The following is a 25,865-nucleotide window of genomic DNA, read 5'->3' as shown; positions in this document are numbered from 1 at the left end:
CTTGCGTTCAAAGTGATGCAAAGGGATTATGACAATAACGAGAATAATGGCAGTCATTAGAAGCTTATGAATGTTTTGAGTCATCCAGTAATATAAAAAAACAATAATATGAATCGAATCCTGGATTCACAAACAATTTTTTTAGTAACGTTGCGACTCGTTCACTGGGTGGGTCTTCATCAGACTGCACAGAGACTTGGTTCAACTTATTAAGATAACCTTGTATAGATATTTGGCATATAATTATATGCATGTACATGGACCATCAAACACGCAAGGAAGATTTCTGATCTGGTCAAAAATACGGGTTTATCCTTCATGTCAAGCTGCACAAAATAAGCCTAGCAGAGAATTCTATTGAAGGATTATACAGCTTTATTCCGTAAGCTGCTTATTCCTCAATGGAGTCTTTACACTAGTCTAACTCATGAACACTTTTCACCAAGGATACACCCAAAATGGCAGGGTGAATAAATGGGCTATAGTAGTTGAAATCCATACACCCCTATGGAATCTCACACACAGTGGATGTAGAATTCAAATGGAGTCACTTTTTCAGGTAACCCCATTTAAAATTCACACTACATTGTGGGCAATTAAGGTCATGTCTTCCACAGGGGGTGTAGGGATTTTAACTGGAATAGCCCAATATTTTCATGGCACATGTTTTGATGTTTGTTTTGCATCAGGTGGCCATTCTGTTTATTGCAAATAATATATTAAATTTCTTTAAGAATACTTTTAAGAACTCTCTGCAAGAGATTCCCTTCCTTCCCCTCCATTCCTTCCCCTCCATTCCTTTCCCTCCCTCCCATCCCCTCCCATAACCCCAATATATCACAGGATCACCTAAGATGATATTTTGATTTCATTTTCTTTACCAGCAGAGCTGTATAGGGAAGCTCAGTTCTTGCCATGGCTGCACATTGTGGATCATTCTTAGCAGAAGGTTTCAGTTGAAGGCTTTCCACTTTCACTCCAGGTGGATGCCACACTTTACCATCGTTGTCGCTAACCTTTGCGATGCAATACTTATAAAGCTGCTCATTACGTTCCACAAGTTCAGTAATTTCTCTCTTCATGCGCTCCTCTCCAAAATCCCGCACTTTCTGCCAGAAAGTTTTGTTAAAATGATTATAAAGTTTTAAGTCACCTAAATTCCACTGTTTAATCTGTTCTTTCATTTTTGGAGTGATGTCACGTAAAACAGAGGACTTGCTGCGGGCGTTTAGCGTGAAATACACAATATCGTCCATGGTCCAACACATGAGCTCTTTAAACAAAATCAAACTTTCATGGAAGTATTCGGTCATCATGACGAGATCGAAACGTTTGTCGAGTTTTTCGATCATGTTATCGATGAAAAACTGGTCGTCCTTTTGGTGGTTCTCCAGTCCAAAGTCAAACAGCATAGGATTTTTGGCGTGATCTTTTCCGCCGTGTAGGTCGTAATATTTACGAGGGCTCTCCAGAAATTGTTTCAGCGGATTTGGTGCATTCAGATGGTAGATGGCTTCGTATTTGGTGTACGTGAACATTGATTCGTACATGGCGACAGGTTCACGTAAGATACTTACATACACTGAATCTTTGGGCATCACTTCTGCCATACCTATTAATAGAAACAGGGAAACATTTATTAACGCCATGATATTATCATTTATGAACATATAAATGGTCAAAATTCACATAGCCATGCTCACTTGCATATGAAGATGACAACAGAATGAGGCGTTATAATCCCTTATAGCTAAAGCCTGTGGGGTGTTAGCCTGGGTTTGATACATCAGGGCTCTGGTATAATATTTTTTAATTTTTTAATTTCTTTTCTTTTGCTTCTCGATTTATTTTTCTGGGGGGGGGGTCCAAGGCAGCAAGAGAGATTAGAGTTCTAAAAAAACCATGTACTCAGATTTTTGGAGTCTTGACGTTGTCTGGTTTCTTAGTCATGAGTGATGACTTGACCCCGAACCACTGATGGTGTCTCTAGATGATGAGTGTTTTTAGAATTGCTCTATATTAGATGGTCATGTGACTAAGGTTGAATGCTGCACCACTTGATTGTTCATTGCTTTGTCCCCTCTGCGGCAAATCCATATGGATTCTCTCAAACTGGGATATTTTCAACTTTAAGTCACATTTGATGACCATCGGATCCAGAACAATTCTAGAAACACTTCACCATTTAGAAACACCTCCAGTAGTTCAGGATCAAGTCATGACTAAGAAATCAGACAAGAATATTTAGAAAATGTTGAGACTCCATAAGTGTGAGTACATGGATATATATTTTACAACTCTAACTACCAACTGAACATTGAACTATCCAAATGAACCTCTTCCACAAGGTTCTAAGAAAAGTAGCCACTGGGGAACATTTGTCCTTAGGCCCATGTATTTTGAGCCCCGATGCTAGTGCCATGACATGAGCTACCTACCTGTTGCGCTGAATCTTGTGTGGTAGCATAAGATGTTGTACTCCCTTGTCGGTAGCTTTAACATGAACCTCTTATTGAAAGGTGAATGACCTAAATAATTCCCGGCAGGTGGTATAACAAAGTCCAGATCGTTCTTCTCCCCGTATCGAAACAAGATATTCTGCACCGTGCTACTGCTGCATTTGTGCATTTTGAAGAAAACGATATTCCTACGAGGCGAGCACTGTTGCTTACTCGGTGTTAATGGTTGCGCGCTCTGTGGCTTTGCAACTGGTCCATTGCTAGCTCCATCCTTCAGTTTCGCTGTGCTGTGCGATTGTGGTATGGGTGTGGTGGAGGTGATGCTCAAAGCGGATTGGTTCAAGTTTGGCCAGATGATGTGGTCTGCTGGAGGAATGTTTCTGTTGGGTATCTGTAGAAGGCAGTCAAGAACAGAATATAAAACTTTTGTGCTGGTGTTCAAAACTGGAGGGAGGATCATATAGTACTGTTTATTACCAGTATGCATCAAGTGCTGTCAAATTAACCCTCTATTTGTGTCTGCTGTCACCTGAAGACCCCTGTTTTGAACAACTTCGTCACTAAAAGACCATGTTTAAAAGTTTGTTACCCAAGGGCCCCTTTAAAAAACATCACCCAATGACCTATTTTTCTTTTGAATGGGTCTGCTAATTAGTTTTGGCAGGAAGTTCACTGAAAAGGGCTCTTTTTTATTAAACTGTGTGACCAAAAAAATTGTCTCAGTGATGTTCATGGGATTGGTGTTAAACTCTAACATTGAAAAAGGTTGTGCAGCTGTCTATCTTTGTTTTTAAATTATTCATTTCAATATTTGAGCCTTAAAATTATTTTCTGATGATTAAAACAGAACTCTACACAATTAATAAAAAACTTTGAAAACATGCAAAAAAAAAGTTCTTAAATTCAAAATTTCAAAACCCGGATGCTGAAACAAACCTTTATCCCCCTTGGCCATTTGAAATACAATGGCTTTTTATTTGTCTGCTCTAATGGAAATGCAGCAGATGTCAACAGCACACATGTGTGCACTATAATGTTCCATTAGTTAGTCGCCATTCATCATTAATTTTAGTTTATAAAAGTACAAGGGACGTTGAGAACATTACATGAATATCATTTGTCATTTGCTTTAAACACTTATAACATGTGCATTATTGTTTTATTGGTATAATAATTATTATTAGTAGTATAGTGTTACTGAATAATTGACAGTGCAATTATATGTTATTTATTTTTAGGAGGCAAATAAAGTTGTAAGCATATGTGTAAATGCTCTATAGGAACACTTTTAATAAACATGTTTCATGTCAATCATTTTGGAGAATTTCTATGAGAATAGAATCTTGCCCAGATTGTTTGTACAGTACTTTGAAGGCAAGGCTAATATTAAGCAGGCACCCAGGCTTTTTATACCCCATGGTTGCCCAGTTTTTGGCTCCTGGTGTGTCCAATATTTTACACTACTAACTATAGGACCAGGAGCCAGCCATCTTTGGGCCCAGAAGCTCATTTTTAGCCCCTAGTCCATGCATGTTTAATATAAGGCCTGTTTGAAGGAGCTGAAAATACAATTTTTACAAGAATATCTAAAGGGCTCCATAATTACAAACACTCCTTTATTTATTATGAGCATGGACCAAGGTGGGGGGGGGTGAGGGTCAGATGCACAAGTACCCCTTCCCCCATTCAGTGACAATTAACTCTGATTCACTTTAAATCACACATCTAATTTGCATAAAGTATGTTGATGAAAATATGTTGGTTCTTGTAAATTTTACTCATCCGAATCAGACTTGTTTCCTGAACCTTTTAAGTCTAACTCTTGCGATTTATTTCAAATGTTTGCCAAGAATAGTGAAATTCTATTTTGTCTTCATTATACAAATATACTGTAAGTGCTTTTGTGTGTCAATGTCCCTTATGCCATTATTGCAGACTATGGTTATTCCAGTTGAAATCCATACACCCTATGGAAGATATGACCTTAATCTCCTTCACAGGAGGTGTAGATTTCAAATGAAATCACCCATTCAGGTAACCCCATTTGAAATTAACACCCCCTGTGTGGAAGAATAAGGCCATGTCTTCCATAGGGGGTGTAGATTTCAACAGGAATAGCCCAATTGACATACTTGTTCTTGTGATGCTGTTTTTTCATTTGGTCCACCTGTTTGTGGGTCTGCTTGTGTCTGTGGTTGGTTTGGCAGCTGCTGCGATAGGAAGTTTCGTATACCCTCATGTGCATTTGCAACGTTTCTGAAAAAGAAAACAAAAAGAATATTCAACAGTTTTATTTCCCAAGCAAGGAAGGAAATTATACAATACCATCAAAAGTGACGCAATAAAACTGTTGAAATTGAGATTGTAGGCCTATATAATCAAGGGGCAAATGAAACTGGTCCGTCTCCATGGATACCAGGATAGTACATTTGGGGTCTGACCTGGGGGGGGGAGGGGGTATGTGGAACCGGGATGTGGAAGGGCTTGGGTCCTGTCTGAGGCACCTTAACCCCTGCCCCCACTGGTTACAACCTGTCATGAAAATAAATTAAACAATTTAAAAACAACCACACAAATCGAATGAATTAAACAAGCTGCTTACTTCATGGCTTTTGCCACAGGTATTCATGATACAAATTGACTGTTTACAATGCTATTCCAGTTGCAATCCATACACCCTATGGAAGACATGGCCCCTATCTTCCACACAGGGAGTGTGAATTTCAAATGGGGCTACCTGAATGGGCGACTCCATTTGAAATCTGCGAAATTTGCGAGATTGCAGACATGTCTTCAATAGGGGGTGTATGTATTTTGATTGGAATTGCCCAATAGGTTCACAGTCGGACAAATGTAAAACTCTCTAGCCTTTGTCAAGATTAGCTAGTGCTAGAAAGCCATTCTAAAGGATTAGCTAGTGTTAGAAAACAGGATCCTAAAATAGTTTTGCCTGAGGAAGTCGGAGCTATTAATCCTGACAAAATCTTGACAAATTTTGTATTTTGTTCAACAGCAAACTCTTTGTTTGAAAAGCACAGGCCGGTATGCCTGGAGTTTTTACTCTGGTTTATCTGCCTATGCATGTTATGCTTCTACTTGTAATTTCATGTTAAATTGTACTAGTGTGCGATGTGTGATTCTTCTTTCCCCTGTATATTGATATATTAAGAATAGCGATTAAGCATCCTTAATTTGATCCCTTGCGCTAGTTTATAATGTTTGAATGTTTCTATGTTCCAGTGTATGATGCGTAAGCCTCTTCCCTTGTTTCCTTTGAAAACCTCAATCTGTGGTTGCATACAATATAATATATCACAATATGTATATTATTAGCAATTAAAATATACTCTCACTTTCAACCTGTTACTGTATACATAATACAATGTACATTTACTCCTGATTCCAGAAAAATGCAGCACTAATTTTTTTGGATTAAAAAAATATCCAGTTTTGCCAAATGAAACATATTAGCTGAATCTTAATTCATTAGTTACTGTAGTTCTAACTGGCAATGAAATTTTATTTTAATAGTTTTGCAATTTGAGGGGTCAAATGTGCAATTTTGAATGATTTCTTACAATTGCAGTCACAAAATACAAATACTTGACACACACAAGTCTAGGCATTCACAATTTGGAGTATAGGCTAAGAGTTTGCTCATAAATTCAATATTTCAAGTTAATTCTGATAATTGGCTACATAAGATATATATCAAGAATTTTCTTTTCCAAAAACTAGAAAAAATTACATGTAATTATGCTTAGTATAACTTCTTTGAGCTTGATTGTCAAAGGAAAAAAAACACAGTTAAAAACATGTGTTTGGGTCCTTATTTTAAAAAATGTGCCTACTTTTTTTTCTTTTTTTTTTTAATTAAACATTTATTGTCATTTAGAACTAAAAAGGAATAGGATTTAGCTATAATGTTCATTTCATTTGGCAAAGCAAGATAATTTTTTTTATTCCAAAAAATTAGTGCTGTATTTTTCTGGAATGGGGAGAAGTAAAACACCTCACTCTGTACAGACCAAGGCAGGCAAGATGTTGCAAGCCACATCAAACACCTTGCCTGCACCTTCACAACTATGTGTCTGAGATGTCATGGATGCAAAGGACAAGGACTCATAAGAAACTCATTAATGCATCATCAACTCTAAACATCAGGAGGGAGAAATGGGTACATACATTTAAGTGTCAGGGGATTCAATGGGAGATATGCATAATATATACGCATTAGGTGAAGATTTTTCTTTCTCAATTGTGGCTACTGATTTTAAATTTGTAAATTAAACGATATTGGTACCCACCTTTTTCACTGTAGAAAATGGGCTGTTCTGGTTGAAATCCATACACCCCCTGTGGAGGACACGACTTTAATCGCCAACACAAAGGGTGTGAATTGCAAATGGTGTCACCCATTCAGGTAACCCCATTTGAAATTCACACTCCCTGTGTGTGGAAGATTAAGGTCATGTCCTCCACAGGGGGTGTATGGATTCCAAATAGAATAGCCCTTGAATATAACTAACATCCTGGACTGGAAAAGGAAGGGAAATTCCAGGGGGAAATGTGAGTACTGGTAGGGAAATTTTGCTTACCCAAATAAGAAATCAATAAAAAATTCCTGAAAATGTTTTTTGATATTTGAAGAAATATCTTTGCATAGATTAATACTTCTAGTTCTAGAAATGACAACTGATAAAATCACTCAAATAGATTTATACTAATAACAATATATTATATGATTATATATAATCGCACTTGTAAGCCATTAGAGATGACAGGTTTTTTCCCTAATCACAACTAATAATCCAAATTGATTCATTACCATTTATTACATGTCAAAAACGTACGGGCAGGCAATTACACGGTCAAACTAAACACCAGTACCAGCCCTAATCCAAATTGACTGTGCCATCATTATAGATGTAATTACCATCAAACTTAATGAGCCACTAGTCCATCCAAATCTAGTTTATTCTTTTCTCATCAATCAAACATATTTCAATAATTGCTACATTTTGATGAAAATCACAAAGAAATTGGACTTAAAATGTCCAGATATGATTGAAAATGATGAAAATACAAAACAAATTGTAACAAGTAATTTTAAGCATGCAATGTATACATTGCAATCATTTCCCACCACATGGCCATTTTTCGTTGATCACATCACATTACAAGTAATAAACCAGATGGATGTAATTGCTATAACTGATATTGGTAAAAATTACGATAATGATGTTATTTTTATTTATATAACTCATACACAGATTCTTATCATTTGATAGGTTAATTACTATTGAATAGTTTTGCTATTTTAATATAGAATAAAAATTCCTTTAAAAAAGGACGTATAGGCCTATGTAGGGCTGTTAAGACCCCCTTTTTCACCATTACTGTCTCCCAAAGACTCCATTACAAGCACCAGTTCATGCTCTGTCACCCAAAGACCCCATATTTTTCCTTTAGATCTGTCACCCAAAGACCTAGTCCCATATCTGAACAGCAACGAGCTTCGTCTATCACTGATTTTGTTAATTCTTTTGAAATAACAAAGCCATTTGAAGCCATCAATTTTCTAGGCTTCTTTAGGCTCTCACACAAAGACCCCATTTATAAAAAGTCATATTCTCACCCAATACCCCCCTAATTTAGATCCAATCATCCAAACGGCCCCTCTCTCACCCAATGATTCCATATTTTGTACACTTTGCTCTCACCGAATGCCATAAATCATGCTCTCACGCTTGCAATGACCCTATATTTTTTATATTTTGCTCTCACCGGATGAACCTAACTGCACAGCCCTACACCTATATCCATTTCATATTGAAGTCTCAACCCAGGGCTGAAATGCTACAAAAACCATCCATCCCTGTTTTTTTTTGTTTTTTTGTTTTGCTTTTTTTTAAAATAAGAAACCATGTTTATCGATGGATTCCTGGTTCCTTGATCGACAAAGGAGCTTTTTTGGATCAATGCCGCATCAAATCATACTCTGCGATCATAATAGCACCATCTCTTGAAAAGCGTTGGTGTTTTTATGAATGCATTAATTTTGTATTTTAAACGAAGGATAATGGGTCTGGACGCACAAGATTTCATCCTGTGCATATTAGTAAACAATAATAAAATCAAAACCAAGCAAGTTGTGTTTTTATTTTCTAAGCTGGGCAAGTGGGCATACTTTTAAGCAAAACAGTTGTGAAGTAAATCTAGCAAGACCGAAATTAGAAGCATTTTGCAAAGTCAAGCCAAATAAGTGGCCCCGCCGTGAATATTGCATTCGGTGCCAGTGCAATAGTCCATTTTCCATTGCACTGGCGTGCAACTACCATGGCATACCATGAGATGCAGGCGTATATTGCAAATGGTGACCACCTGGACTCACCAATAGGTGTGGGTGTCGCTTCTAAAATAAATACAGTTTGTAATATTTTTGTAATTTATTTTGTTTTCCTGGCGATTTATATAATTTAAAAAGTGGAAGAAAAATAATTTTATATGAGTTATATAAAACAAATATTGAATATATTGAATATTTTCATTCGGTGAAATATGAACTGTTCCATTCAACTCGGCAAAGCCTCGATGAATGGAACAGTCCATATTTCACCTCATGAAAATATTCTTACCATTGTATTCATAAACATTCAATATTTGTATACCATTTATGGGAAGTGAGAAACATTTGCGACTACCGTATTTGAAATTGATCAATTCATTTGCTTTTATCAGTTATGCAAGGGAACCTAATTAATTGCCTTTTAAGATTATAATATAATAATCTATCAGGTAATAAATTATGCATTAGTTCATTTAATTAGTTAAGATTAGAGAACTGGGAAAATTGCATACATTTTGTATACCAAACTGCATGCTTTTGTATATCCAGTTAAAAATAAGACTGCCAGTGGTAATCTAAGATATTAAAAGTATAAATCAGCAATTGACAATGACAGACAACAAATGGAAAAAAGCGCCCTGTAAAAAAACCGTATTACCGTATTGGTCTGAGTCTAGTCCCACCCGTTTTTTAGGTGAAAATTTTTCACAATTGGGTGGTGGGATTATACTCGAATTTCCAATCGGTTTTGGAATGTCCCTGGACCAAAGATGTTTTACTTTAGTAAAACCTAGATGAGCTTATCTGTATACCGCTGCGTGGCCGTAAAGGTAACCGTCTCGGCTGAAACATGCATGTAAACGAATCAAAAAAGGTACGGCAAGACTTTTTCGCACCACGTATGTCAAAGTTCACTTTTCAATGTGCAAACTGTAATTAGGATAATGAAAACGACTGGTAAGCAAGTCTACTAAATGATCTCAAAATCTGAAGAAAAAAAATGGCGGACCGTCGCCGGACCCTTTCCAGAACTAATACAGCATACATGTATTTACCCATTGTCAACATGGGGTCATCGCCAGGAATATTTTCCTTATATAAAAAACTAACACCTCCGCTATATGGTATTTCAAGATATAACATTAATGGAAAGAAAAGTGCAAATGCTTTTCGTGTTTCGAATCGGACAAATAACAAGCTCTATGACGTCATGATGTAAACAACGTCCGGTCATTAATAATTAATTAGGTAAACCCAAATATGGAAACCTCCAAAACTATGCAAATTAGGTGTTCGACGAATCAGAATACGATCAGCCCACCTCCAAAATTATGCAAATGAGTTGAGGCGTTACGTGAACATGTACACTAATGCGACTCTTGTGTATACGGACCTCTGTGCCCTGGTCCTAGACCTAGATGCTAGGATCATTCATGGATGACCTAAAAAAAAATAAAAATATCAAAATGCATTGAAATTGAATGCATTTTGAAATCATTAATAGAGTATGACATGAATACAAATTATCAATTTTCATATTAAAAAAATACAAAACATCTTGATATTTATTTTTTTTAAGGTCAACCATGAATGATCCTAGCATCTAGGTCTAGGTCCAGGGACACTCCAAAACCGAAAAAACTTAAAAAAAAACAAAAAAAAAAAAAAAAAAAATCTTTTTTGAAAAATGGGGGGTAGGACTATACTCGAACGTGAGACTATACTCGGACGAATACGGTATATATTAATTTTTGTGTTTTTACAGAACTTCCAAGCTAGCGTGAAATTTAAAACATGTACAAATTAATGCTTATTTTGTGTGCATATACTGAAGCTTAAAATCAAAAGTTAAAAAAAAAACCCAAGCAGAATGGTTCAAACTCCACAAATTGTGAAAAATGATGTGCAGGAAAACTATTGCAGCATTTTGGAAACATGTGACATCTGTGACTTGGTTCATTATGCCACCCACATCCGCAGATCTATTTTAGCTGGTTAACCACAACACTAGAGTAAGCAGATGACATGCCATTATAAATTTGAAGTATTTGGGATGAAACACTATAACCCACCCTTATTTATAGCCACAGGGTGCGCCAAAATGCACATACAGTGAACATCTACTGTAATTACAGGGTGATTCAAATATTACCAGTGTGATCTAGTGGTATTTCTTTCATGGGTGTGACCAAAATAGCGGTAAAACAGCGTAAAATCAGGGTAAAAATGCCAAATATAGGCTGCAAAAATATGTAAATTTTGGCAATAAAAATAGCTGAAATCAGCTAAAAAGTTCTCACACCCAGGGGCGACGCTAGGGGGTATGGGGGTGTGACACCCCCATACACAATTTTGTCGGCACAAATTGACTGTTGTCGTCAAAACCGTATGATTGTCGGCAAATGTAGTCAAAGCTATGCGATTGTCGGCAAATTGCCATATAAAGGATTAATGTGTTACAAAATTAGACCTATTAGACTCCTACCCCCCCCCCCCACTTTTTAGATTCTTGAGCGCCGTCCTGGCTAAAAAAATTTTGGGTCTACAATTCACAAAATATTTCCGTCTGCAAAACATGCAGTACTACCCCTGAATCAGATTGGTCTAGCGACACCCCTGCTCACACCCCTGTTCTTTAAGGACAAAAATGCCACATTCAGAACAAAATATCACTGAAAACCCCACAATTATTTGACCAAAAATGCAACGTTTTTCCAATCCCCCCTCCCAAGAAGATACAACGTGTATAATTGAAAAAGATCAGTGATAAATGGTAAGACTAAATAAGAGAAAGAGAAATTCACTGAAATTCATTTTAAAGATCTTTTAATAAAGTAACCAAAGAAAATAATAGAAATTATTTATTTATAGTGTATACTATATCAATAGTCGTATTTCATTTAAGTCTCCCCGGTTACGTCTACTTGACAATTCAAGCCCATTTTCACAACAAGAAAGAAGTTGAAATGTAAATAAAAAATCCATTATACTGTGGAGTAAGAATTGTGAGTAATTCAAATCAAAATAACCATAGCGACACAACCAGGGATGTAAGTGAGGTAGTGATCCACTTCCTGAAAATCATGCGAGCCGAAAGCAAGTAGCCGAGCCGAAGGAAAAGCGTGCAACAGGGGTCCCCCCCCCACAAAAAATTTTTTTTGCACTTTTTATGACAAATTATCATCATCCAATTTCGAAAATGTAAAAAAAAAAAATCTCTGCACAACGTACTAGGTTTCTCAATTTGTAAACAATTTGGAATGATCTGTATGCATATTTTAAAGGGGCACTTCATGAGCCTGATTCCCCTACACTTACTCAGACTTAAAAGTACGATTATACGCTACGTGCGGACTGTACTATATTGGAAGAAAACTGTGTAACAGTGGCTCTGGAACTGAAGGGGGGATTTTGTGGCTATGGGCAAGTACCATAGGGCCCCCAATAACTTAGGCCAGGTACTATTGCCCCCCCCTCGGCAATCTTCCGGCCCCCCTGTATAATGTTTGTGTACACAATCTTCAAACACTATGCTGCACCCAAATTTGTAAAATATGATAAAGAAAACATGTATAGAATATATTAGAGACTGACCGATCAGATCGGTAGCTTCCATATCGGGCCGATTATTAGCTTATCGGTAGTGATCTGCATCGGCCGATTTTTCCTTCATCCGCCGATGTAATGAACCGATCACCCAATATCATGAAAGTAATTGTTGAAGCTTAACAAGTATTCATTTATTGGTATATTTCTTTGAATTAGACTAGTTAAATCAAGCGAAATTTAGCAAAAGAACAAGCTTTGTAGGCGATAAACATATATAAAATCATACCGTGATTCAGGCACGCAGCTGAGATAATCAGGTAATTCCCCGCATGCACATTACAATTGTAGTTCTTACTTCCGGGTTACACACGTGCGTACGGGCCGTGTGCAAAACTCAACACTTCCGGGTTACACATTGGAAAGAGCTACGGGCCGGGTGCAATACTCAACACTTCCGGGTTACACACGTGCGTGTCAGATTGGAGAAAGCTACGGGCCGTGTGCAAAACTCACACTGACTTGAACGTTAACACAATATTAAAATGGGGCGATCGAATGATTCGATGGACTGGGACATCAGGGGGAAAAGGTAAATTGAGCTTATAATAATCATGGTCAAATTCAGTATTTTAAATGCATATGGGAGTGTGTTTTTTTGTGCTCAGAGGATACATAATTGTGGTAATACTTTGCGTACAAGTACCCTTTCAACATACGGGTGGAATTTACTCACGGTGATGGCAGCCATTGTTTACAATTGGGGAACTGGTAATCGCCGATCGAATCGGCAGATCAAAGAGATAATTGATCGGCCAATCGGCCGATTCAGATAAGGACCTGATCGGTCAGTCTCTAGAATATAGTAACCTAAATAATAAGGAATTTGAACTATATTTCGTCACTCTGCTACGATAATTGCCTACATGTATGTAAGTCATTTTTTGTAATTTTGATAACAAAAAGTACAAAATTTGGTTCAAGCATGCAGTCACATAATTACCCTAATTATTTTGGATAATTCCCTTTCATTTGTTTCAATATCATTTGTTTTTGAGCAAAGAATTGTGAATAAATATGTTTAAATGCATGCTTGAACCATGTATAAATGTACTTTGTTCTAAAAATTACAAAAATATAAAGGCAATTATCGCCCGGAATTATCATAGCAGGCTGATAATTTGTCACATTCAAAAATCTGTATTTAACATCGTTATATCCGATATCATTGTTTGAGATGTCATTTAATAGCAAAATATAACACCCATTTCTTTAACTTGGTCAATAAATTTTACTTTACATTGTAGAAACCATATCTTACCATATATGTGATATATTCTCAATCATCCAGGTAGATAAACATTATAAAATGAGAATATTTAATTTGTTGATCTGGACTGATAGCTAGTGTATCTGTATCACAGAGTCTCATCCAAGACGCATCATCAGGCGGTCATATTTGACCTACATTGATATAAAATTGGATCGATTGAGCCCATATTTATTGGTCGAGTTATGAGTTTTAAAAATATTGGATGAGGCGTAGTCGAGACCAATAAATATTGGGTGTACAGCATCCAATTATATCATTATTATGTTTTGGATCCAATATTTTCACTCACTTGGATTCATAAAAACATAATGTGTATAATGTAGTCAACGCCCTAATTATTATTGCCCCCCAAAAAAAAAACAAAACAAAAACAAATTGTCAACTGATGTCCCCTTTTAAAAGCACCGTACAACTAAAAAATATATAAATAATTACCAATTACCATCTAAACCTTCCGGATTAGGAATATGAATTATGATGATTTTCACTTCAAATGCATTGAATTTTAACTTTTCTAATGTGTGGAAGACACCAATTTAGACTTCTGTTTCATTATAATAGATATATGGCTCCAAATTTTAAGGGTGCTAGTAAAATAAATGACATGTATTGTATATCCTCCCCGCCCTCACCGATTTTTGGATATTTTCATATATTTTTCTTATTTGCTCCCTTCCCTTACTTTGTTTCTAAAATTGTTGTGATGAAAAGAAAGTTCTTGGTTATCATTTATAAACAAATTGGGGAAATAACAAAAAATATTAATGGCCTATGCTCTGTTTTTATGATGTATTGACAAAGCCTATGCAATTTTACACTGAAATGAATAGTAAGGATCGTTATTTATGACAGGGGAGTGGGCATTTTGAGGAAGAACCCAACATTTTTGGGGTCTTGAGGGGAAAGTGAAATTTTCGTTGAACCAGGAGGGAGATTGTTAAGTTTTAAATGGAGAAATTCGGGAAAACAAGGGGAAATCATTCTCTCCCCCCTGCCAAAAATAACGATCAGTCCCTAAATCTGTAACAAATTAACAAATAATAAGGGCCTACCTCACAAAAAAAAAAAAAAAAATGCCGATGCTATATGTACATGTCATTTATTTATCAGGTACTTGATCCTACACATTAATATCTCACACTAGAAAATCTTTTGAAGCATTATCAGTTTCCTTACCTATTTGCATCACTCATGAGTACCGACACATGACTACTTATCATCTTATGTCCGTTCAAGACGCTTAACAACACCACCACTGCCAGCACACACACCACCAGGAAGAACACTCGCCTGCATCTCATCTTGAGTAGCGCTAGCAAACTGCTACCAACACTGCTCGTCGTTCCTACGGATTGATGATAATGATACTGCCGCATACCACAGCATATGTGCAGACAGGCTGAACACTAATTAGTGCTGCTCAACTTCCTATACATGTCAGAGGAAAAAAAGAAAAGGGGAGAACAAGATTTGTGTTTATATGCGCTATTGAAATTGCAACATCTGGTGGTGCTTTTTTAACAGAGTATCAACATAATCAATGACAGCATGGATGGTAACAATTTGTTGCAACTAAATCTATTTAATAAAATCTTAAAATTGATTTAAAACTATTTCTTCTTTTTTAGTTGTCATTTGTAGGATTATGGGGTGTGCAATAATTATGAGCCTTGGGGAGGGTAAAATTGTGGGGGGGCAAAGATTTTGGCAGGCTGAGGTGGGGACAAGCAATTTTTGCAGGCAGAGAGAGGGGAAGTAATTTTTGGCACACATTTACGGGGCACTTTTTAAATAATCATGCTCTAAAAAGGGTCGTTTGCAAATTGAGAACCCAAAAATTTGGCATGTGCAAAGGGGGGGAGGGGAGATTTTTGGAAGGCAGAGAAAGGGGGAGGCAAGTAATTTTTGGCAGGCTGAGAGGGAGGGGGAAAACAATTTTTGGCATACCATTTGAAAATGTTATCCCCCCAGTGGTGCTCATAATTATTGCACAGCCGCTTACTAGTGTTTTCATACAGACCAAATTAAATTATTTATATAAAATAACAATAAACAAAATCTTAAAAAAAAACCACCAAAATGCAGTACTACGTACATTTTACCCATATTGGTACACCATACATGAATATTCATAAACATCAAATACAGAAACTCAAAAGCTAACATTGGAAGCTGTAAAGATCACTAACGATCACTAATTATTTCCATAGTGCATGACTCTACTGGGCTGTTCCAGTTGAACTTCCTTCACCCAATGGAATTTGGGGAGCTGCATAGATAATTGGTGGATGTTACAATCTATTAAAGTGCGGATAGGTTTACGCCAAGTTCGGCTGCAACCAGCCTAGTTGATGCAACCTGATTGTGATGATTCACCATGGCATGAAATTACAGTGCTTTGATCCCTCTGAGATCTGGGAAAAGGTGCTATATAAAACACCGAAATTTAAATTTAATTTAATTGAACTCTATACACCCCCAATGGAAGACACAACCTTAATCTTCCACACATGGAGTGTGAATTTCAAATGGGGTTGGCTGAATGTGTCACTCCATTCAGGGCTTTTATCAAGCAAATCTGGCTCCTGGTCCTAAAAATGGAGCCCTGTAGTTTGCAGTGTAAAATATTGGATAGACCGGGATCCAGAACTAGAGAACCGGGGGGTAAAAAGAGCCTGGCTCCCGCTTAATAAAAGCCTGGACTCCATTTGAAATCTACAACCCCCTGTTGCAGATTAAGGTCATGTTTTCCACAGAGAGTGTATGGATTTCAACTGGAATAGCCCAATTTTATTTGACTTACATGTTTAATAATTAGTCAAGGTTGTTCTGTAATTAACGGACTAAGCATTGAGCAATTTCAATATTAGTGATATAATTCTACATTGCATCCATGCAGTAGCACATTGCTGTTACCACTCCGGTTTAACTCTTTCCACTTAATTTTTTATTTTTAATTAACAAAAATATTTGGAATCAGCATGAAAAATGCATTAGAATGAGTACAAACAAGCCTAGTATTGGTTCAGTGGTTCTTGAGTTAGCTTTTGCTATTTTGAGAAAATATCTCACACCTGGGACTTTTTGGGGCGCTCAAAATAATTCTGGTCAACAAACCCCACAACATGATTTCCTAACAATAGTAACCGAAACGGTAACCTGATCTTTATTCCTTTTTATTTGAAACCAACCACTTTCATCCCAATGCAGTACCATTTTACACCTCTCTCACTGCAATAAATATGCTTTACATTTCCTAATCTTTCTTTGCTTAATACTATGCTAATGTTACATTATTGTTTTTAAAAGAAAAAAAATTGTCCAAACGGTTACATTTCAGCCCCGGGGTGGCATATATGTGTAGGGCTGTGTAGTAAGGGGCATCCGGTGAGAGCAAAATATAAATAATATGGGGTCATTGCAAGGGTGAGAGGATGATTTTTGGCATTCAGTGAGAGAAAAATGTACAAAATTATGGGGTCATTGGGTAAGAGAGAGACCGTTTAGATCTAAATTAGGGGGGGGCATTGGGTGAGAATATGAGTTATGACTTTTTTTAAATAGGGTCTTTGTGTGAGAGCCTTTAAAAGCCTCGAAATTGAATTTCTAGTTCTAAATGACTTCAAATGGCTTTGTTATTTCAAAAGAATTAACAAAATCAGTGATGAGGCTCGTTGCCGTTCAGATGGAAATATATGGGCCTAGGTCTTTGGGTGACAGATCTAAAGGATATAAAGGAAAAATATGGGGTCTTTGGGTGACAGAGCATGTGCTGGTAATGAGGTCTTTGGGTGACAGCGATGGTGAAAAAGGGGGTCTTAACAGCCCTACATACACCTCACCTCCAAAGTGGGAGCCCCCCCCCCCCCAACACATCAAAGCTCCCATTGGGTGCCCCATTCCTTTTTTAAAGGAATTTTTCTTATGCTATGGTTAGCACGCAGAGCATTAATGTATTGGTATCTAAATTATGGTATTTCCCAAGATGACCACCCTTTTAAAGGGGTACTGAGGTATTTCATGTATTTTAAGGATCTGTTTCAATAGATATCCATGAAAAAAGTTTTTTTCTACAACTTCAGTTCATTCAGACATTGATGTCTATTACAGCGCGTATTACATTAGGCCACTTTGTTGTAATTTTGGGCCGGGATTTTGTTTGGGTTGTTGGCAGCATCAAAATATAATAGTATGTTTCTCTGAAAAATATGATACAAAGTACATGTGTGATTTATTTGTCTCTTTGTCGTGTGTCCCGAGTTTTTCCCCGAGTTTGTTGTTCCAGTAATCATCAGTGTATGATACCTGGGCAGCAAAATGCCAAGGTTACTGCATGAGATAAAGTTATGGAAGCTTATTTTGATTGAGAGCCAGTCGCACGGTTACTGCCGACTGGCGCAGTTTCGACCCTGTTTGTTTTCCTTTCTTTGTTTTGCTTTACTTGATAATTGACAAAACAGCTTTTGTAAAAACGTGATCGCTACCAGGGTGTTGTCATCACAGAAGTGATGGTCATGCACATCCTGTTTCGTTTTAAAGGGGAATTGCCTTTCTACTTTCCATTTCATCTAGCGCATTTCCTGTTCACGGAATGTGCTATATTTGAACACCATTTTCACAGAGATATCGGGACATAGCAGATGATATTACAATAAATCTCAATCACCCATCCACACGTTCAGTCTGGGAAACAGCCACTTTTATCGGCAAACTACAGTTTAAGTTGGATTTAACAAATTATTGTAAGTGGGTAACGGGGAGGAAGTCTGTACTACAACAGCAATATGAATGTGAACAATACCACTACCAATGCAACCGACTCATCCTATTACATTTTGAATGTCTCGTACTGGGAACCAATTCTTCTTGCAATCTTCCTAGGATTGGTGGCAATCACTGGACTTGTTGGAAACTCCATGATAATTGTTGCAGTGGCTTTCTCAAAAAAACTCCAGACTTCGACAAATGCATTAGTAACAAGTTTGAGCGTAGCTGATCTGTTGACATCCTTTACACTTATCTGGTATACGGTCAGTATTCTTGGCAAAAATGAATGGCCAATACCAGGGGCCTACTGGATTTGTAAGTTTACCGGTTTCATGATATATGCCAGTTTAGGAACCAGCATATGGACATTGGGTATCATTGGTATAAATCGACTCATCCGCATCACAAAACCTATTCGGTACCACAAGATATTTACACCCTGGAAACTTGTTATTATTGTGGCAATGACATGGGTCATCCCAGCAGTTATTCTTCTTATATCTGTTGCCACTGGAATTGTTGATTTTGGCTATGACAAATATACTTCAGAATGTTCTGCCTACATATATAACCAAACAGATGGGTTTTTAGTCATCCAATTTGTTTTTACTCTTTTACCATTCTTAGCTATAGTTGCAAGTTATATCTGGATCTATGTGTACGTCAAGAAACACTTTCGGGAACAGAAACAACATTTGCCAGAGTTTTCTGCCGGTTCTACGACTGTTAATGCGCAGATTCCCGACACAAACAATTTCCCATCGGAGCTTGCAATCACTGAAGAGGGCCATGACCCCAACAGCGCCATAGCAGTTCGAAGAAGGAAACAAATATCCAAACAAGAGATTGAAATCACCAAAAACCTCTTTGTGGTTGTTGTTGGATTTTTCGCTTGTTTTGCTCCATACCTTATCACAATATCTCTTCGGAGCACCCCCGGGAGCACCACCAACATGACTGCTGAACATGTTTATTATTATGTTAAGGGTATTCCGTATCTAAACAGTGCTATTAACTTCATAATATATGCCAGCAAGCATCCCAATTTCAAAGTTGTACTGAGACATATGATGAGGTTTTCTTATGCTGATATCCCACAACCATCACCAATCCTGAAATACCTACTTTCAAGAAGGAACTAAAAACCTGAGTCAAAATAATTGCTTAATGAACTGAATGAAGTATCCTAAAAAAGCTAAAACACTTCCTATTTCAGACTTAATCTTGTAATTCTTAGTTCAATGGTAAAATTGACAGTCAAGTTATGGCTTCAAAAGACTAATGTATGCAGGGTTCGGTTTTTGCCGGCAAAAACCTGTTTTTGCCGGCAAGGGTGCCAGTTTTTGCCTGGTTTAAACCGGCAAAAATGGCAAAAACTGGCAAAAACTCACTTATAGTCACTCAAATATTAAAAAGTAACACAGAGAGCTCATAAACAGTAACACACAACTTTTAATGAATTATTCAACTTATTTTTTGTCTCATCAAGTCCTTAAAATGAAAAAGTTTTGAATATGATATATGCCACATTTCGGTTAAATGCACTTGAGCAATGAAAACGCATACCTTTACTTATTGTTACTTATAATTACAAAATCTGGCCTTGTTACACTCAGGAAATAATTTTTGTAACTTAATAATTTGTTTTGAGATGAAACAACTGAACTACAAATCACTTTTTTAGTTTTGGGCAAAAACTGTTTTTGCCAAGCGGTTAAAACCGTGGTTAAAACTGCGGTTTTTCCACCTGCGAACCCTGAATGTATGAGCCTGACCCTCAGATGGAGTTGTTTGGTACCAGGTTGTTGTTGACATCATGGGCTACACAAAAATGCCTGATAGCAATTGAAATTTGACTCTGTGTAAAGTTTGATGACCCCCAAAAAGCTACATCTTTGCGTAGCCCATGATGTCAATTACCTACGGTAAAAGTGCAGCTTTGCCCCCTCCGCACACGGCTGTTTGATTTATACAGAATTGGCTTCATTATTAACTAAATGCAAACTATAGATGGCGCTATTTATCCTAAATCATATATCTTTATTTGCAAGGGTTAGGTGATTAATAACGCCATTAAAACAGCTGGAATAGGTGAACTAAGCAACAAGGAAATTTTATAAACATATTTTATCAAGCAAGGAATTATTTGTATTAAAAGCTTGAAAGGGTACGTAATTTCCAGTAACTAAATAGCGCCACCAATTTTGTCATTAATAGATACATTTTATATCCGAAAAAGCTTTAAAAAATACTATAAAAGTTAATAATTTAGTAAAAGAGGGAAATTAAAGTTGAGAACGACTCAAAAGCATACACATTAGCACGATATCACTTTTAGCTGTTTAAGCCTAAAATTTGGTTATACATGATGTTTTGTTTGAAAAACTAATAAATGATCCCATCAAACAACCGCGCAAGTGGTACCTCCCAACCCCCGGGTTCACCCACTATAATTAGTCTACTCTAAATTCAACTATGAACAGAAACTTAAAACATTTGGTCAGCATCTAGTCCTAGGTGATAAAAGCATGGTTTTGAAACCACATGGTTAAACCACATTAATTAGCTCAACCTCGTTTTGTGAAATGAAACCATGGTTCAAGCATGGTTGAAAGCCATGGTTGAGAGTCCAGCCAAGCACGGTTAACCCAATCATTGTTAACCATGGCTTACCCAAACATGGCCAACTATCTGACTATGGTTTACCCGATCATGGTTTACCCTCTATTGGTCAATCCTACATTGATTTCATTGTGCAAATTTCTTATCTTAAAATGAAGAACACAAACACACTTTGCACTTTTATTTTCAAAAATTTTAGTTTTAAAAATCAAAATTTGCTCTAGGTCCAGGAATTCTCAAAATCCACAAAAATAACCCCCAAAACAATTGCATTTTTTCCAAGTGATTTTTATCACTAGAATAGGATTTGAACTGTTCATGAGACCAAATTGTAACTAAGAGCCTTATGACTTTTTGTATTTTATTAAATTATTATAACTGTACCTGTTAAAACAAGTCCATTTGACTTTAGTGCTCACTGACCAAAAAGCATATGGGGTGTTAGGGTTTGAGCATATTATTCTATCCAAGTAACTGAGCGCTTTATGATTGTCATTCTGATTTTGTTATTTGTATGTTTGCCAGATTTAATTCTTCACTGTAGTTGTTCAAGTACAACAAAATACTTTTAATCGCACCCATCTCATTTTGCTCAGACAGTACAACTCCGCTTGTACATAAAACTGAAATCATATAATGTTGAAAAAAATACAAGAACTGATGACATTTCACAGAGATATTGAGGGGAATACAGAAATTAAATTATGAATATCCAGGGTATAGATAGCACTCCATGTTTGCAGTCAATGAATTATGAATGCAGTATGTGTTTACACAGGTTCAAGTTGTTTTTCCGGAGTGAGTGAATGTAAATACTGTGTATAGTAATACATGTATACCCCTACTTGTAGATTCATGTTTATTTCATTGCAAAAAAATAAAATACTTACAGCATTTATTTTAAGGGGGTACTACACCCCTGTGGTAAATTTGTGACTATTTTTGCATTTTTCTCAAAAAATAATAACACACTGGTAACAAAAGTTATGTATATCTTGGTGTAGATTATTCATCCAGTAGTTCAAAACATTAGTTTGTAAATTAAATCTAATACTGGAACTAATTTGCAACTCACTTTGCTACGTTGCGTCCGAAAACATCGGACTTCGTCAGGCATCTGACGTCATCACAACATCTTCAATCAGATGCCTGACGAAGTCCGACGTTTTCGGACGCAACAGTATTAGATTTAATTTACAAACTAAAAGTTATGTATATTATTGGAGCAAGGAATCCAATTACTACACTAAAATTTCAGTTACTCAATACAAGCGGTTCAGTATATATTATAGGAAATGAGGTACATTCTAGCGGTACCTCTTTTCTTATCATAAAAAACAAACCGCTTGTCTTGGGTCACTGAAATCCAAGTGTAGTAATTGGATTCCTTGCCCCTATAATATACATAACTTTTGTTACCACTGTGTTATTAGTTTTTGAGAAAAATGCAAAAATAGACACAAATTTATCGAGGGGTGTAGTACCCCTTAATAGCATGAGGCAGAACCATGGAAAGTGAGAGCAAGTTGTTTATCAAGACTGATAATTTGAGAAACAGAATTAGAGGAAACCAGAGATTCTAGAAGGAATCAGGTAACAAAGGCATGAGGCAAAAACAGAAAGAGTGGCAGACACACAGCTCCAGACAGACAATTGACAGACAGACAGATGTGAGACAACTGATACTGGTATCGGAAAGAGAGGGGGAGAGAGAGGCACAGAGAGACAGGACAGAGGAAGGAAATCAAGACTGGCAGACAAAGAAAGACAGAAATCCAGGCATGGGAAGTTTTTCATTTCCAGTCCACATTTCAATATTAACAATTTATTCCTTTTAAAATTCAGGAATGTGTGTTTTTCTGGAACAAGCAAGCTTCCTGGCCCCATACTCACTTTATTTTCCCAGTAACGCCAACATAAACAGAAATCAGTGATGTACATGTAATTGTATCCGATACAAATGTTACAAAAATAACAAAATGGACATCGATAGGACAGAATGAAACAAGATTGGTAGATCACATGTTTTAAATGATAAGGCTTGGTAAATTGTATTAAACTGAGTTTCCCTGTCAGCATACATGTATGCAAAGTATACTGTACTATGAACACATATTACAGGATAATTTAATCCTGTGATTTGATGATAACGATATCTGCAAAGTTAATTTGTTCAGCTGATAACCTCCAATGTTGTTATCTATTGAAAGTGATCCAAATTTGAATGTGTTTCGGTTGACAACTTGGTGGACATTTTAAGCAGTGGCGTAACTAGACATTTTCATTTGGGGGGCAAGCGGGGGAAAACATAAAAGCCGATATCGTTCATGCTGTTTGGGTTTGTAAGCGTGTCAACACCCTTGTCGCACTGGGTGACCCGGGGGTAGGCTTGGGCGATATCGCACCCTGCGATATATCGCGATATTAAATCCTTATTGCGATGACGATATGTAGAAATAGTGACAGGCGATATACTTATAATTGGTCAGCATACATGTATGCAAAGTATACTGTACTATGAACACATATTACAGGATAATTTAATCCTGTGATTTGATGATAACGATATCTGCAAAGTTAATTTGTTCAGCTGATAACCTCCAATGTTGTTATCTATTGAAAGTGATCCAAATTTGAATGTGTTTGGTTGACAACTTGGTGGACATTTTAAGCAGTGGCGTAACTAGACATTTTCATTTGGGGGGCAAGCGGGAAAACATAAAAGCCGATATCGTTCATGCTGTTTGGGTTTGTAAGCGTGTCAACACCCTTGTCGCACTGGGTGACCGGGGTAGGCTTGGGCGATATCGCACCCTGCGATATATCGCGATATTAAATCCTTATTGCGATGACGATATGTAGAAATAGTGACAGGCGATATACTTATAATTGGTCTCCCATCCACTCAGCAGGCCACGACCAACGAAATGTTCAATGTTCATGCAATGCAAAATAGCGGCAAATGGTTGAATTCATACTGTTTTTAATAACATTTCGGATATAAAGAAGCTGTTTTGAGCGATGGCAGTGGATTGAATAAGTATGTTTTGTACTTGTTTATTTGTATGCATGTATTGATAAAAATATCGTCAGATGGCGATATCGTGATATGTTTTTGGCCGCTATATGCGATATGCGAAAGACTGACGATGCCCAAGCCTACCCGGGGTCTGCTTGGAATGTGTCCCCGGAACAGTGGCATAGCATAGATTTCTTTTTGACATTGGGGTGGGGTTGGAAAAATTGTCTTGAAGTATAGTGAATCCAGAACCTTTTGGTGACAAAAGAAGTTTATGGTACAAATGCGCGCGAAGCGCACGAAAAACTTTGGCATATTGAAGCTAAACTGGTGATATATAAAAGTGGAATAAATGCACAAAGCGCAAAAATTGGGGTTTTTAAGGTTAAAATTACCAAATATGAGGTTAACCAATAACTATAATAATATTTTGATGTAAATAACCAACGTATAACATGGTCTCTGAACGTAATATATAAAAATTATATATGGTCATTTTCACGGTAAAGGGTGTAACTTTGGATTTTTAACATTTTAATCCGTACTCCTTAGTGTTCTAATAAAGCCACAGAATTCCATAATTTTTGGCCACATAAGTCATCTAGTTAGCAGCTACCTTGGGTAGCATAATCAGCTTTGGGAGTTACTGCGTTCAGTTTTAGCAGGCTTAAATGTACTTAATATTGCCATTTTGAAAAACTATAAAAACAGTAACATTTTTGTAAAACCCTGTGTTTTCTTCAGTTAGTTCATGGATAATTTTTCTTATCCTGAAAGTACAGTCATATGTTCAGTAAACACTGCCACATTAGATTTAATTGTGAACGGCCCTGTATTTTTGAGAACCGGACTTGATATTTATCGTTTCGAGGTTTCATTTTCCGTTAACAATTGTTAACAAACTTTGTGGGTGTAGCTTTGGTTCATAATTCTTGGTTATTTCTTCACTTCTTCTTGATTCATAACAGTTGTTATCTTAACTTGAAATGGGTAACAAAATTAGCCGATTTGCAAGCTTTTAAAATTTTTATAAAATCTTGACTTCAAATAGCCGTTTTTCCGTTAACTTTTTTTATTTTTTTGAAACAAACTGTTCAGCAAGCTTGTGCAAATATAAATAAAAGAGCTCATCCAATCTATTTATTAAAATGTAGCAAACTAGATCCTCAAGTCACATGTTTTTAAATCGTGGAGATATATATCACCGTTTGAAAATGGGACCCAATACAAACTTTCCGTTAACAATTGAAGCCTCCGAAACAAATGAAGCCTCCGAAACAACAGTAAACTTAATTATCATCTATGCATATCTAAATTGGTGTGTTTCATACTGATATCTGCATTGTAATTATTACTTGATATGTGCAGAATGTCATAAATTAAAAAAAAAATTGACATTATGGTTAATGTTTGAAAAATATACTGATACCTTAAAAAGCCTGTTTCGGAGGCTTCACATGCAAAAAACACCATACTTAACAAATGGGTGAAAAAATTAATGTGTGATAAATCTACAATATCTGCCGCATAGAATCATTGATTCAATACACACAAGAAAATAACAGCTTAGATGATCCCAACACTGTTGTTTTCAAAAAAACTACTTCTGCAATGTTTAACAATTGTTAACATGAAGCCTCCGAAACAAAAAAAATGACTTGCTGTGATAATTTAATTTTTGTCACAACTGAAATTTAATACTTAGAAGCAAAGCATGAAAATTGGTAATTGTGATATTTTTTACCTATTTTTTTATGTCAACTTGTAGTA

General features: G+C 36.6%; 1 protein-coding gene across 1 annotated transcript in view; it reads right to left on the bottom strand.

Moving 5' to 3' along the window:
- Window positions 1-826: 826 nt before the first annotated feature.
- The window catches only part of LOC140148002 (galactosylceramide sulfotransferase-like), a 48,378-nt gene continuing 23,339 nt past the window's right edge, over window positions 827-25,865 (bottom strand). Inside the window, exons 2-5 of the mRNA XM_072169826.1 lie at window positions 14,864-15,115; window positions 4,592-4,715; window positions 2,439-2,850; window positions 827-1,612 (exon numbers count right to left, since the gene is read on the bottom strand). Of these exons, the coding sequence (XP_072025927.1) occupies window positions 846-1,612; window positions 2,439-2,850; window positions 4,592-4,715; window positions 14,864-15,063 (1,503 nt within the window). The 5' untranslated portion in view covers window positions 15,064-15,115 and the 3' untranslated portion in view covers window positions 827-845. The remainder of the gene's footprint in view (window positions 1,613-2,438; window positions 2,851-4,591; window positions 4,716-14,863; window positions 15,116-25,865) is intronic.

Source organism: Amphiura filiformis, chromosome 3, assembly GCF_039555335.1.
Source record: "Amphiura filiformis chromosome 3, Afil_fr2py, whole genome shotgun sequence".
Classification (NCBI taxonomy): domain Eukaryota; kingdom Metazoa; phylum Echinodermata; class Ophiuroidea; order Amphilepidida; family Amphiuridae; genus Amphiura; species Amphiura filiformis.
Note: the sequence above shows the minus strand (reverse complement) of the source record. Positions and strands in the feature narration are given on the sequence as shown.